Source organism: Amphibalanus amphitrite, unplaced genomic scaffold (assembly GCF_019059575.1).
Source record: "Amphibalanus amphitrite isolate SeventyFive unplaced genomic scaffold, NRLGWU_Aamphi_draft 000152F_arrow, whole genome shotgun sequence".
Taxonomy (NCBI): Eukaryota; Metazoa; Arthropoda; class Thecostraca; order Balanomorpha; family Balanidae; genus Amphibalanus; species Amphibalanus amphitrite.
Genome location: NW_024881647.1, coordinates 281,785 through 297,919, shown reverse-complemented (window position 1 = coordinate 297,919; position 16,135 = coordinate 281,785). Strand labels below are relative to the sequence as shown.

The 16,135-nt window shown below is 50.5% G+C and overlaps 1 protein-coding gene across 8 annotated transcripts in view; it reads right to left on the bottom strand.

Annotated features, from left to right (window-relative positions):
• Positions 1-2,801: 2,801 nt before the first annotated feature.
• The window catches only part of LOC122382980, a 95,058-nt gene continuing 81,724 nt past the window's right edge, over positions 2,802-16,135 (bottom strand). For 4 of the 8 annotated variants that reach the window (XM_043368987.1, XM_043368986.1, XM_043368991.1 and 1 more), the window contains 7 exons: positions 13,708-13,870; positions 13,083-13,189; positions 12,548-12,701; positions 7,744-7,855; positions 6,071-6,947; positions 5,787-5,833; positions 2,802-5,342 (listed from right to left, as the gene is read on the bottom strand). In XM_043368987.1, coding sequence (XP_043224922.1) covers positions 5,196-5,342; positions 5,787-5,833; positions 6,071-6,947; positions 7,744-7,855; positions 12,548-12,701; positions 13,083-13,189; positions 13,708-13,870 — 1,607 coding nt within the window. In that variant the 3' untranslated portion in view covers positions 2,802-5,195. The remainder of the gene's footprint in view (positions 5,343-5,786; positions 5,834-6,070; positions 6,948-7,743; positions 7,856-12,547; positions 12,702-13,082; positions 13,190-13,707; positions 13,871-16,135) is intronic. The other 4 variants (XM_043368989.1, XM_043368988.1, XM_043368993.1 and 1 more) reach the window with 2 other exon arrangements.

The following is a 16,135-nucleotide window of genomic DNA, read 5'->3' as shown; positions in this document are numbered from 1 at the left end:
GCCAACAGACATGCTTACTTTTAATGTGATGGGCTGCGTTCAGTCGCATCGCAATGAAAGCAAGCCATGGAGGGTGACGTGGGAACCCTCGCCGGCCGATGGGGGGGGGGGCGGGTGCCGCCCCCCATAGTTTTTTTTTTCGCGATAGCTCCGAACAGCTGGCGATAGAGAGCTGAAACTTGGCATACCTGACCTATGATTCAAGCCAGATCTTTTGACACCAACCGCATTTTCGGGTCAGGTCAGGTCACTGACCTATGACGTCATAAGTGAACCTCTGCACGGTCTTCAGATGTCGCAACTTCGCAACGCCCTCACTGCCAGAGGAGCTTTCACAGGGAAATGAAACTTGCAGGATCTAGTATCCATTACGAGTCTCACAACTTGTATATCTCGGATTTTTCCTTTATAAGGTCATATGAGGTCAGGTCATTTTCGTGACCTCTATAAGCCAATGGGGAAATATGAAAATTGCTATTCTGGCGCCGGGAACGATCTACAGCTATCTCAAACACACAGAATCGTGATTTTATGCACTCCTTGCAAGGTTAGATGCGTTACTTTTGCAATGTTGATCTTGCGTGACGTCATTTATGACGTCATCAAGATCATATTAGTTTTTCATCAATAACTCCCGATCAAATTGAGCTAGCGAGCCGGGAAAGCCACCAATGGACTCAGGAAGACCTGCCGAATCGAATGATATGCGACATGACCTGTTTCGACCAACTTTGTGACCTGGGGTGCTGACCTGACCGTGACCTGAGGTCAACACTCTAAGTTGACCTAACCCAAAACAAAAGTATATCATTCGACGCGCCTGAGGAAGGCACACACGATGCCGCCAAAATCGTGGCTTTGCGGCCGTTTTTTGCGAAGTTATTCACCAAAAACTGAATCGTATCTTGGGGCACTTGACCTGACCTGAGGTCATTGGTTGACCTAGGACCTTAAAATCGGGTACGTACCAATCTCTTCGTCTCGTAACGGCGTACACGCTCGTTTTTTTCCGCGACGCGCTAGCTCCACCAGGGGCGAAACGGCGAGGGGGGGGGGGTCGTACCCGCCCCCCCCCTCGGCCGGTGCGTATGTAGAAAACCAATAGGTTCTGCGAGGGTTAAACCTTTGGTAAAACGTGGAGGTTTATACTGCTTTTCACGCAACATCAACCGCACTTTTAGGATGCCAAATTATTGCTTCCAAATGACGTCGTTCGCGGAGGTCTCGAAAAATAAACAAAAGTTGAAATGAAATATGTTGGAAACCGGTAAATAATTTTTTTCGGAGAAATTTGGTAGATATTTATTTTCGCTCTTTCTGAATCACAGTGAAACATCACTTTTATGCCAATTCATTAACTTTTTTGAAGGTGGGAGCCAGGAGGATCCCATTACGAGCCATGTGGTAAAGAACCGTTTTACGCAGCTTCTGTGCTCATAGTGAAATGTGCAAAGTGCAATAATAAGACGGTCATAGCGATTATTTATTGAAGTTCTCAAGCCAACAATACACTTCAGAAAATGAGTACCAATGTTGTTGAGCAAAATCATCAGCTTGCTAGCGTCTTGAACCCTAATTCATGCCCTTCCTGGTATTCAAAGTAAACGCTTCCCGGCATAAATCGTGCAAATAGTGGGAGCGCCCATTCTGGCTTTGTCAACACCGGCTACCATTAGGTACGTGAACTTGGCGGCAAGGCCAATGAACTTCGGCCGCCGAATGATCAGCAGAATCTGCAGGTAATCTTGCGTGATCAAGGCGTGAGGGCAACTCCAGGCTGCTACTCAGGCGCTTGTTCTCTGCCTTACCGGTGCCATACAAGTTTGGCAGAGCCGGGTATAGCTTATCACATAAGACAGCGGCCCGAACACGCATGAGGCGATAGTCATTTTACTAGTCCCAGGGCTTCTTTATTACACGGACAGTGCATGCCACGACCAATCACGATTTACCTATATGCCTACCGTGCAAGCCAGCCACAAGTCGTGCCTGCACTCACGGTTCGTGCACACAAAGTAAGCACGCCACTGTTCCCGATTAAGCCCGTACGCTTCATCGATCTCACGACCGTCTGGCTGTCTTTGCTCTTCAAATATTTACTTTCTTCAGCTCTCAACCGTTCCGTAACCATGACACTTTGCATCGGCTGCTCAGTTTCACTGGCTGCTATGGGATGATAGTCATCATTGTTTCAGCAACGGTTATGGATCAAGAAAGCCTGCACAGTAACAGTTTCACTTCAGACTTGCAAATCAGTGTTATAAGGCTAGCGCATAGGCCCTATAAGGCGAGTCATTTCGAGTCCCTACTGTCGTTTACCTTCCAACTGGATCACGGCGAACCTACGTCATTCACCCGTTCCGCGGAACGGGCGAATAAGCTAAGCTACGTGTAGCTTATTGGCGTGCTAGCGGGTTCTCTATGGTAGGTAATAATTCGGGCTCTAGTCGTTTCGGTGCTCGATATTATCCGAGACTCCGACGGGGATGGTCGCGGCTGGTGGAAGCAACCGCAGCTACTTGATGAGTGAATAGGGCAGCGTTCGGCTTTGATAAGCAAGGTGAGCTGTCATTTTAATTTGCCCATTTCCTGGAATGACCCGATCGAACGGTAAGGGTCGGAGCCTGAGCAGCACGCTTTGCTCAGCGTGGACTCCATTTTTGTCAATCCGCACCTACATCTACAACAGTAAAGAAAGTCAAACTGACCGCAATAAATAGCGCACAAAACTGCCATCAGCTTCGTTCTTCTGTCGATTTAGCTTCTTGCTCGTTGAGCCTTTAAACGAGTCCAAATCACGGTTCGGTCGCTAGCTGTGTGAGTTTATTGTACAAACGTGGCTCAGGTATAACCACGCATAACGTACAGCAACAACGCGCCATTCTCATAAAACACTACGCCTGCATAACAACATGAATAACGCCCGTACACGCGACTCTCAGTGCCCATTTGATGGCGCATATCACCCGAAACACGCGACTTTCCACTCCCGCTCATGGTGTCACCTCCTCGTGACCGCTTTGGGCGACACGGTGAGACGACATCCCGTTCACCCAACACTCCACACAGACACACAGACACACAGGTAGGCAGCCGTAACACGGGATAGGCAATAGGCAGATTTTGATTACCGAGCGGCTGCACACTGGTCCCCATATAAAGGGACGGCAGGTGGGAGCCTACGGGTGGAAATGCGACGCTGGGAGGCGACAGCAGCTATTTGTAACGCACAGACATTCGTCTTAGGACGATACAATGATGGAATTGTGGTTTAGAAAAAGCTGCCCCTTTTTATGTGTTTATTCAATCTGACAATTTTTAGCTTGCAATGCAAGAGCAAGTACCTTGTTTAGGCTCAAACGGTCTTAGAGACGCTCTTGAGGAGAAAGACGCACCAGGAATCCGAGAAGCCAATAAGTAGCCTTAGGCAAGGAGTTCCCTTGAAATGTTAAAGTTTCATCGGATGAAACTGAAAGCAGCATAGTGAAGCTGCGGTAGATACAGACCTCTCAGTTTTCGTGGCCGATATTCAATGTAGATGTTTATCTAGAGCGACCATACTTCACACAACTGGAACATATGCTTGGAGCAATACCGCAAGGGACGCGATAAAATGCAATAGGCCACCAAAAAACGGTCACAATCACTTGGAGCCAAATCGGCTACGTCATGAAAATCGGCGCAACAGCTTTGAGCTACTCATGACATTTACAATGCCAGGCTGAAAAACTACAAGTTTTACACGAGCCAGGTAAATTTTTGATTTCCAACAGCTATCAAGGTACAGGGCATCGCGGCTCGTACCTCTCTGAGGTACTACGCTTGGTGAAGCTAAATGGTTTGACGTGTGAGCGCGCGTGTCATTTGAGCGGGAGGTATCAGGGAAACCATCTAATTTCCTGTCACACATAGATCCGTCGGGAACATAGGGGGACTACAGGGTAACAGCGTGTAGGCTTGTATAATTTGATTGGACGACTGGCGAATTTGATTTGCGCTCAGAACCTTGCACTTATCACAGTACACTGAACATCCAACCACGCAAATCCTCCGCGATTCTCTCTCTCAGAGTCACATTGTGAGGGCGTCCAAGAACCAGCATGACTAACGAATAGTGCTACATTGTTAGCCAACATATAGGTAAATGAGCTGATTTCTAAGTTTCTGATTCGATAAAAACTTGCTAGCAGAAAACCAATGCGGAACGACAAAATGTGATCCTCGATCAAATCGTATATGGGTAAGTGGAGCCTGTTTTTAGAGACGACATGGGCCATAAAACGGTTTTGACAGCTTTTTTATGCCAATGGAAGTGTTTTCTCTCGGAAATAGAAAATGGATACAGCAAAGACGACGCACGCTCACACCAAAAGTCGCACACTTCAAAATGTGAATTAGCACAGGTAAAACCGAACATCAACGATCCAACTCGCCCCACACTTGAGCCCACTCGCCCACACCTCTCATACCAAACGTTTGGATAGTCCACCGGGAACACAGCAACACACTCATTCACAAACAGAGATCCCACACTTAAACATAATGTTTATCACTGATAGTCGGCGCTCGACTGGATGGAATTCTATAACACGCGCGCCGCTGGATAGATTTCTGAGCTGAATCCGCGATACGCCACACATTTGCCATCGTAACACGCCCGAGCGTTCTGCACCACACGTCTCCAACAGCTCCCGTGACTCGCCCAGCTGCGATCCGCCAGCGTTCTATACGAGCGGTCCGTGACAGCACTCTATCACCGGGCCCTAACTCACGCACTCGCGCCCGGCGCCACCGCTGACTCTTATATTTGTACGGCGAGGAAGAGAAGACAGCACGAGGCCCGCGCTCGGCCCGCTGCCACCTAACCGCAGGCTTTCTGAAACTACCGACGGCCGCGCGGACTGCACTGACACCGGCGGTGGCCTGACGGTGCTGGCCGCCACAGTCAGAGTCCGAACAAGCGGCAACGATGATGGTATATGTGTGCGTACATGTGGATGTGGATGTGGACTGCGGGAGTGTGGACCGAGCCGGACAGCCGTGGTCGGCTCCACACGGCCGGTCGGTGGATGCCATGAGCTCGCGATGAACCAAATGCCCTGCGCGCCGCGGCGGCGGCCGGCGTCCACTCAGGTCTCTGCGCGCACCGCGGCGGCCGGCGTCCACTCAGGTCTCTGCGCGCGCGCCAGCGGCGCTCAGCCGTGGCTCCAGTTCATGATGGCGTCGTCTGGCGGCTGCGGGTTAGACGAGGTAGGCGGCGTGAGCAGCAGCGGCAGCGAGTCGACAGCCAGCTCCAGAGCGCCCAACTCGGACGGCGCCAGCTGGCCCGTGTCCATCGCAGTCTGAGGACAGGGAGCGGGACGGCATCGGTCAGAGCGGGGTCAAAAGGGAGTCAGACAAGGGTCAGATTGGGGTGAGGTGGAGGGGTCTGTACGTGATCAGAGCGAGGTCAAGGCTGTGCCAGAGCGTTGTCAGGAAGAGGGTAAGAGGGTAAGGGGGACTCCACAAGGTCACCATGGATATGGTGGATAGGGGCCAGACCGAACAGGAGTCTGAGCGTCGCTTCAACGACCTCATTTCTGGGCCAAAAGGAGAGGAAACAGGACCAGTTAGGTAAGGGTGACGGTTGGGTCAGGCAGAGGTTAGGTAAAAGAGGACTGAGTCAGGTCACGTCAAAATCAAAGGCCAGCTACATTATATGAAATTGCTATACTCAAACTGTTCGCTTGAGTACAGCAAATTAAAATCGGAGAAAGATCTAAGCAAAATAAAAGGTTCAAGCTTACCTGTGTCATGAGATGCCTGTTTGACATTTCTTGAGAATGTGAATAGCCTGGAAAGAGTACAAAGTTGTTAGTTGTTCGTTACGCTCAAGAACTGACACGGTGATTATCAGTAATTACTACCCAATTACCGTTAGGCTATTAGATATTTATGATCGGATCATTTTGGTACACTCTGGCGTTTCATTTTTCCGCAATGATTGCACAGGACCAGCTTAGGTAGTGAATCGTTACAATGTCCTCCACCGCCCCTATCTAAGCACTCTACTCTCGCCTCAGACACTCACCTGGCACGGCCTGCTGCTGAGGCGGCGACAGAAACATGCCCGTCTCCTGGTACCCCGCCGGAGGCGCCTCTGCCGGCTGGAACTGACACGACTGCCTCACCGGCTGGCCGTAAGGTGGCGACATCATCTGCCCATTGGCCGCCGGCGAGGCATAGCACTGACCCGGCGACATGCTGCTATACCGCGACTGCGGCGACGCCGCCGAGAACGACTGCGCCGGCGACTGGACGCCGCACGACTGCGGCGACGCGCTGACGTACGACTGCGGCGAGGCGGCCGGGTAGCCGCACGGCGACTGCTGCTGCGCCTGCATGGCGCACGTCTGCGGCGGCACAGCCGGCGGGTACGACGGGTGCCGCTGCGGGGCCGCACACGGCGGGTACTGCGCCGAGGACAGGCCGTTGGTGGGCGCGCGGAACCCGCCGCCGCCGAGGCCGTCCGGTGACGGCTGTGCGGCGGCGCCGAAGTCGCTGGGCACCGGGCTGGGGCCGGCGCCGACCGGCTCGTCCCACTGGTCCTCACTGCAGCTGCTCAGCAGCGTGTGCAGGTCGTCGGCCGGCAGATCGGTGGCGCTGTACGTGTCCACCCGCAGGGGCTCCATGGGCAGCGCGCTCTGAGTGGGCGGCGGTGGCGGCATCGGGTCGGCACAGACCACCTCCGGAGGACCGGGGGTGGTCGAGTCCAGCTCGGTGATTTGAACGTCTCCGCTGCTGGCCGGAGCTGACGACCAACCAGATACGTCCGACGTCGGCATCGTGCGCATGAACTCGGCCAGCATTTGGAACATGCACATGCTGAACTCCTCCGAGAAGGGGTCGTTAAAGCTGGTGTAGCCGTCGAATGCGCTCAGCTGATTCATCATAGGACCCATGATTGCCTGCGGACAAAGGTACGGTCAAAATCTGCGTACAAAAAGCTGAATTGGAAAACATCGATATGGGAAAGCAATATCCTGGAAAAAGCTCATTTTTTATTCGTAAATAAATTTGAGCCTCAAAATTGAACAGTTCCAAGGGTTGTTCGGTTGGGTGATGCCATCATGCCAGAAGGTTCATTATTTCTGATTCTGCATATGGGAAATCGTAACTGCACACAATGCCAGCTCTCAGCGCAAGACAACCCCGTTTGGGTGCCCAGATCTCTCGGATTACAGCCCGCTCTCTGCCGCCCACACGCTACAGACAGCTGTAATTGTGTCTGAAACTGAGGACTCGAAGTTCCGCCTCCACTATCGCTGCGCGGTACAAATCGGTCCCTGATGTAGTCACTAGGCGGCGCGAGGCCATTAAAGTTTCATCGGCATCTATAGAAGTTTCATTGCAGGCCCAGAGACTACAGCAACAGTGATTGTTGCGAGCATGGTGCTCCTCCTAAGTACATGTTCCACAACCGAGTGCGGTCATTGACGCCGTCTAGCAGAGGATTCTGAGGGCTCTGAGACATCCTCTCGGCAATCACGCAGATCACATAGCGCCATCAAGTGACGCTGTGGCGGGATTCAAAGTCTCACACTTATGATCACGCTCCCAACAAACATATTCATTCACCAGCGTGTCGACACTATGGTTTTAGCTTCCAAACAAACACCGAGCGTTTGAACACTCCAGACCCAAACAATAGCCCCCGCGCCGCGACACGACACCGCCTCTCACATTTCTAGGTTCCGCTCTTACCTGGACCATGCCCTGGACCTGTTCCCGGGGGTATTTTCCGTGGATGACGTCACGAAGAAACTCCTGTAGGTGCTGCATCTCTCTACACCGTTCTTTGCGGGCTTCGTTGGCACTGTCAAACGAAAGGGGGAGCGGTGTCAGTCGGCACGCTCTCATCGAGGCTGTGGGGTTGAGACGATATTTATGCTGACTGAATCGTCCGTCAGCAGCAATAACAAGGTAAGATGCCTCACAGAAGACGCAGGGATGGTTGCAGCATATTACACAATCTATGCTCACAGCGATAATGAGATTAGGTATGTGAAGCGATGAACCTGATATAGTATTCACTGGTAGTATCTCTACCAGCCCCTCCAGTATATACCATATTTTGTTCCTCCGGTATAAGTCACTACGCCATCCCATCGCATTCCCCCAGTAGTCTCTCCGTTATCTCGCTGTGTTCCGGTCTCTCCACCATTCCGCTGTGTTCGCTACCCAGACTGTTCCTCCTAGTCCCCCCGCCACTCGGCAATGTTCCACCGCTGTAACCGGTGATACCTGCGCCGTCGGGGGTCGAGCTGATTGCACGCGGCACGCTCCGCGGTGTGCTGCCCAGCTCAGCCTCTGGCCGGGACTGCCGGCGTCAAATTACCGCGCCGGCGACTCACAAACACACTCTAATTAGGTTAGAGAGCGGCCCGCCGCGCCGGGGCACATCCCCGGTGCAGCCCGACGCCAACGGATGGCTCACAAGTTCGACCATCAGGACGATCACTTCTCATTGGCCAAATGCGCCCGAGTACATTACACTAATATTTCGCAGAAGGTATACCTGCCTGCATAGGGACAAGGTAGACCAAAACACTACCTACAGTGGACTCGCTTAAGACAGTGGAATTTGCAACGACAACTGACAAGATTTTGATGCGGAGGCGGACTACCTACTTGTTTTGAAACGTGATTATAAACAACCACTCTCCGACCATCGTATATACAGTGTTACTGTCTACTGACTGCGGCCCACACACCAGCGCACTCACCCTGACTCCTTCCAAAACCCTCCTCTCCTCTCCACCACTGCACCCCTCCACCCTTGCGTTGCACCCCTCCCCTTTACACCCCGGCCGGCCGGTGCTCCCTCACTCGGTGACGGCGAGGTCATAGCACGCCACGTCACCGTTGTGCAGGACGGCTGGCAGGACTGACTCAGGGAGCCGCCCGGTGACCCAGGTCGCGACCACGGGAGGTCGAGGAAGGCAGCGAGACAGAGAGGGGGAGAGGGGGACAGCGGAGGGGTGACAAGACGTATGGGAAACTCGCACTCGGTGGACTGAAAGGCGTAGGTAGTGGTCGTTTGCAGCGTCGCGCAGCAGCACCTCACCCCTCGTCAGCCCTCTCTCGCTGCGGCCGGCCGTCCCCTCCGGTTCCGATAATAACGGTGTCCCGCAAGGTCGATGGCCGGGGTGCGGTATAATCATCATGCAGCTCACACACACAAAGGATCGAACGGGATAGTGCAACGCACACCGCGGCGGCGATGCAGACAACCAGACAGCCTCTGCAGGGCTGGTGACGGGCGCCGGTCTCAGTCGACGCCACCGGCTCATTTATTCAGTCAATTTGCACCGTTATCTGCAGCCATCTACGGATGGCCGAGGATTATGCAGATAACCGCATGTGCCTACCAGCACGCATGGAATACTTGTGGCGCAGTTGAGCATATCTTGAGGGCAAGGATCGGAATTTTAGGGAGGCACGTTCCAACTTTCGCAGCCGGAACAGCACCTATTTCGGCTGATCGATGTAGGTCATGACATCACCTTCCATCACTGAGCAATCTGTTGCGGAGTTGCTTGCGATTATTTCATCAGTGGATTTGACTGATGTTGCCAGTCATGCAGCTTATTGTTACTGCAAAATTAATCATTGTTTTTGGAATGAACATATCGCGTCGCTACCAATGGTTGTGCATGTATAAAATAGTCTTTGGTTCAATAAACCTACATCACCATCAGAGTGCATAGGGTCCAAGGACACAAAGCTGGCCGATCAAGAAAACAGGACGAGACATTAGATTGGAGAAGGCTCTGTGGTACAGCATTGATCACCAAACCGGTTCGTTTGGTAACACAAAGTACTTCTGCATTGCTAGGAACTTCAATGCCAGTTTAGCTGCATTACGAAATGCTTCTGCCACTATAGAATGCTGAGAAGCTGATGATGTGCACAAAATAGTCTATCGATCACATAGCAAGGAGGAGATAAAATGATTATGAACAATGTCTGACGTCGCTAAAATGAAATGCAGTCTACCGCCGAATGCAATCGCTGTTGATGCAGTCGGTAATAAAAGTACTACGCCGGTATGAAGTGATTGATATCGACGGCAAACCGCCGTCTTACGAATGAACATCGCACGAACTTAGTTCGTGCGGCGACGGGCGAAGCAATAAAGGAGCTTCTCCAAAGATTAGCTCGGTATGTCGGCACTTTCGTTCAATAAAAGCGGCTCGATTCCCTTGGTTTCCGCCGTAATATTGCACCTCGAATGACAATGATGAATGTGTGAATAACCTCATCCACAGCCAAATGCAGCCACTCGCTCGCCATATCGCGCGTCTTATCAGCCGCTGTAACAGTGAGGGATGTTACGCAACTCAAACGGCATGCAAGCCGCGTATCTGGGAATCTCTTCACGCCCACTGTCTGCTTAGCGCGCTGGTAATGTGTTTGCTCATGACTTGTAAACGAGCTGTGGACGCCTGAGCGCAGTGCAGTGAGATGCCGTGTCGCGCGTCGTCCGCGCAGCAGTGTGTGAGCCTGTCTGCCGGTCTGAGACCCATTGAGCTGGGGCCCATTGTCGGCAGTCCGTTGGGCCAGGTTCGGGTCTAGAGCGCTCACAGCACTGGTACAGGCGGCCGGAACATAGCGTTTTATTGTTCTGCCTAGGGCACGACATTCAGAAATTCCGTGACGTTCTAAAACAAAATCCTGTTCAGTGCTTAATCCGTTCAGTGAAGCGCATTGACGAACGCATATATATTATTGCTCAAAGTTAAGAAAATGCTTTGATGTCACACAAGTCCTATTATACCTACTCTTTGCCAGGCTCCCAACTCATTACTAACACCACAAATCCACAGCCTTGGCTCTGCCAATTTACCCCAACACGCGGCCCCTGCTCCGCCTCTCTCCGTGCCCCGCACAGCGCCCGGGCGGCGCGGCGGCAGCGGCCAACTTTACCCGGCCTCTGCTGCCGCCGCGGGTGAGGGGGTCCGCGGCCGGTGCACCAGGTCTGCCCGCAGGGGACCAGGTCCACACCGGCCGGTGCACTGGGGAGCACATTGTCCACGGTGCCCGGCGCCGCCTTATAGGCTGCCGGCGACGGCGCTGTCTGGGTGTAGGGTGAGCTGGGAAGTGGAAACTGTTCGGTTCAACTGTGTTGATGACAGTGGTCCAGGATGTGTGGACTGTGGATAACAGTGGTTCACAGTGTATAAGGACCACAGCTGGTGTGCGTAAGGGGTTTATGGTCCAACTGTGTGAAAATGTCTCTCTGGTTAAACGTTAGGCTGCGTAGAGAATGACTGCCTGATTTGCCATGTTGAAGGGACTGTCTGGTTTGGTTCAGTAGTACGAGGGAAGAGGAATGTCTTTCCACTTGTCGGGCCGAGCACTGGAGGATGAGAGCTTCAAGCTAACCTATAAGGCAAGCCGTTCACCTGTATTCACAAAGAGGATGATGTCGACAATGTACTTATTATAGGTCAATGGTCCAGTCAGTGCTGTTTTAAACAATTTCTTAATCGCAGTCACGCGGTGGTTTTTGAAAGTGTACTTACAAGGCTATGTGCAGTTAAAAGTTTCCTCGGAATGTTGCCCTATGCCAGTCTATGGCCGTGCCCATCGTCTAATCACGTAACACTACCGTTAATAGAACAGTAGGCATCTGATAGCCCCGCACGCTAGCTGTAAGTTGCCAGGGACGATTTGAACACAAACCAGGCTAACAACCATACGTTTTTTTTTTAAGTATGTTAGTTAAGTTACATAAGATCGTACTTCATACGCAAAGTATGCATGGTCTCAAAAGTCACTGGGAGGGGTCAGGGTACCCAAATAGCCAAAATAAAAATAAATAAAAATACAAAAATAGTAAAAAATAAAAAATAATAAAATAAAATATAAAAAAAGTAAAATAAAAATAGCCCAAATAAAAATAAGTTGCCAGGGATGATTTGAATACAAACCAGGCTAACAACCATACGTTTTTTTTAAAGTATGTTAGTTAAGTTATATAAGATCGTACTTCATACGCAAAGTATGCATGGTCTCAAAAGTCACTGGGAGGGGTCAGGGTACTCAAATAGCCATGCACTACACTACACATTACACAGCGATGAAAACATAATCCTCGTCCATTCGGACCGTTGCATACCCACACTATCAGTGTTTCTACCAGAACAATTAGAACGTAGCCACTGCCTTTGAAGTGGGTGCTTTGAGCAACAACAGAAAGGCAGGAAGGTGGAATCGGACTGACCACTCATGGCCGATAAGAACCCATTATGTTTTTGGTATTTCACCATTCCTCACGGACCAATAATGCGGCGTAATAAACAAATAAACACAGCTTATCTAGAATAGCAACTCATGCAAGTAGGACTATACCGACAAAGCACTATACCGAACTATATGTGTGCTTTGTTTTACATTTTTACAGCCAGAAATCAGAATCACCTCCCTCTTCCCAGCGTCAGAGATAGATGCAAGCGGTGACATGCGGCTCCAATGATGTTGATACAGAGTGGATATCACCCACCTGATGATGATTTGTCGCGTCGTGAAGTGGCCGGGCGGCAGGTTCTTTTGCATCTCAAAGTTGGGGTTTCCGCGCACGTTGACGAACTCAATGTTGTTGGTGTTGTTGATCAGTCGCACTGTGACACTGCTAAACACGTCCGGGAACAGGAACACTGCCGAGGGAAGTCACCACAGAGTCTCACACGCAAGGAAACGGGAGTAGGCACAGTAGGCACAGCGCGCGCAAACTGTGAGCAGGCTGGAGACGTTAATTGTGTGATCCAGTAAATGCTCCTGGATGATGAGTGACGCTGGCGCTGGCGGCTGCATGAGGAGCACATAGGTCATGGCCTCTATTCAAGCCATAAATTTAATGTTAACTTTATAATGCAAGACTGAGAGGTAAGGAATACAGTAAAGAACCAATGATCAATTTTGATCCTTGTCCAGTCCCACACTTTTTCATCACCCAGCTGGATCATCAGTAAATGGAGAAGTATCTGTGCATAAAGCAAGTTTCAATACTTTACACAACGCCGGGCGACGGCACTTACTCAGTCCTTGTCGAACAGCAGCGAACATTCGATCGTCTTTGTGCAGGAAGCTATGTGCCGACTTTTTCCGCACTTCGCTTGGAAGGAAGCCGGCGCAGAGACTTATTCTGCGGCAGAGAGGGACAGCCCGGTCAGAGAGGGACAGACCAGTCAGCGAGAGCTTCCGTCAAAGAGAAGTCCCATGTGAGTCTGAAGGTCGGCTGGTGGGTAGTGGCATTTAAAAACAAAGGCTTATTTCATAAACGTATATAATATACTGAAAGTAGTCAATGTCATATTCATCTACAAATGTAATTGTTATTTTACAAAAAAGATACACCCTCGTCGACGATCACAATTCCGTCCACTGTCCCTGATCGTATTCGTGTCTGACCTACGCTGGCCGCTCTGACCTTGGCTATCGTCTGTGACCTTAACAAATCTTCGAACTCTGAATGACCTTTACAAATGCTCCCACCCGACTGACCGTAACTTAACATCTGACTAGCCCTCGCTAAGCGCCTGACCCTGGCCTCTCTCAATCTTCAAATGACCCCTGTGACCTTCAGCGGCCTCTATGACTTATAACTGGCGCAAACTAAAGTGAACTCGTGAGATGAATGACCTGCCGTCGAATGTCACTGACCTGCTGTCGGAGCCGACGATGACGCCGTCGGAGCGCACCTGCAGCAGGTACTCGTTCTCAGGTCGCGGCTCCACGTAGGTCTGGATGCGACCGCCGGCCGGGGTCACGCGGGCCACCAGAATCACCTCGTCGTCGGGCACTAGCCTCTGCCGCGCCTCGGAACCTGAGGTCAAGGACGCCCTCTGTCAGTTGTCTATTAGCCTGGAGGTGGGCTTTAGAAGGATGTATTCGTTTAGACTGACTCGAATAAAAGGAGTGAGCATGTCACAAGGAGAAACAATAAACAAAAATGGTCGTGGTAACACTGCTTACAGTTTTGGCTCGACATAGACCATCGAGACAAACAAAGTGTTAGAAGAGAAAAGATCTAAGTCCCAGAGTGCAAGAGGGAGACAATCAAGTTTCCAGGTATAGGTATTGTCTGGATGTGATGACTCAGAACTTGTTATTATGGAAACAAAGTATTAGGCCTGTGCTTATTAAAAATCTTAAAGCAGAAAGCTGCACCGGGATGATCAGGCTTTACTAGAAAATAACACCAAAAAATAGACGAAAATCTGAACCTCGAATAAGACGAATATAAGAGAGATCATGGCTGAGTCAGAGGTTTTAAATAGCAGTAAGCTGACCAGATTGAACAGTAATAAGTACAAATGATCACACGGGAGCAAGAAGCGTGCAGGAGGAGTTCCAACCAATTAATCGTTCACCCGACCCAATGTTCAGAACATCGCTACCACCGCCTCGGGATCTTTAAACAGGGTCCATGGTCTCACTTAAGTATCTGGAAGCCAAAAATGTCTGCTGCTAGGTTCTGAATTCTTCAAACGGCCAGCCGTCGATCTCTTATCTGATGCATATCTATCTCTGAAGTCGAAGTCGAAATGAACTCAGCCAATATGCGAGTGATGTACTGTGTCTAAATAAACAGACTAGCTTTTTTAATACCGCTGCAACCTTTTAGTTAGATTGCATGTCATGGCATGGATCAATCATGGTTGCTTGTTTAATATTCCCTTTAACGTCTTGCTGCTATATTTTTACCCATTATCACTTGAGTTATAAGCCCAGCCCGAATAACATGTTTAACGTTATTCCTCAACACATCACCATTGCTGCAGTCATGAGTACCTTACTTACTCAGTACATTATTTCCGAGCATATCACTCGTCAGGAACTTAACCAGGTGTGATTCGAGTCAGAGTCTCTCGACTTACACACTGCCTCATTCAACGACTCGCCACGGGCACTACGAGTATATACACAAGTCACTCGACAATGACGCTGCAGGAACACGTCAGTGTTCGTGGCTGTCGGCTCGTGGCACAACTGTCCACCTGGCAACAAAACTGAGGGGAAAGTCGGAAACTGCTTGTAACGTGGAGATATGATATCGCGTAATATCGTGGAAGTCGTTCGGGAAAACAATACGATCCGGATACCGCTTCGTAAACTTGAACAGCTACCACAAACCGACTCATTTGTTTGCCTGATCACGGCCACCATTGTCTGAGATTTATCTCGAATTTGATGACAGAGCCCTGCCCCAGGTTTCCGACACCAAACCCCACTGGCCAGAGCCGTGTAGTTGCCATAGCGACGGCCATGGCGTCTCCAAAAGTGACCGGTCGCCAGGAGACATTGGTGACCGCTCCATAGAGCGCGCACGGTCAGTTACATTAAATATTTGGAGATCGATAGCCAACGACTTATGACCTTCGTTCGTGCGCCTGCAGGGCTGACATGGTGGGCGATCTTAGCGGACCAACGCGGGTTCAGAGGGTCCTCGAGTCCCGACGCGTGCGGGGCTCGAACATCAGCCGTGCCAAAGTTGAGCTATCTCTGGCAGAGTTTGTCGGAGACAAGTTGTAAAAGAATGCTGGTTTGCGGTAGAGCTTCTCAGAATAACTATACCGATATAAGCTGGGTTTTATTTTGTTTGAAATATATTGATTTGATAGTTATGTTCGTACGGAATGAGCACATTTGAAAAGAAAAGAAAATGAGCAAGCATAAGATCAATAAATCTACAAAAAGTATTAAATGAAAACTTGCTTAAACTTATTATTAATCACAAAACGGGGAGCCCAAAGGATGATTTAATGCGGCGTGTACCCATTTTATGTCGGCCGGGCCACGTACCGATCACCAAGTTTGAAATTGAGAAAGTTCCGGAATGACCGAAAAACAGAACTATAAAATGAGCGGCGACCAGCAATGACGCGCCCATAACAGACGCGGCCGCAAAAACATGCCATCTTCGCATCGCTGGGCTGAAAATTTATAGCCTCCGGGCACGACATGCTCGGGCTTCACAACCTCTGCCTGCCTGGGGAGACCGCACAAACATGCGAATTCTGACTAGACTTTCTGTACCTACTTGAAGTTCTTCTAGCCGTCATCTATATGTAATTACGGTAAGAGGAAG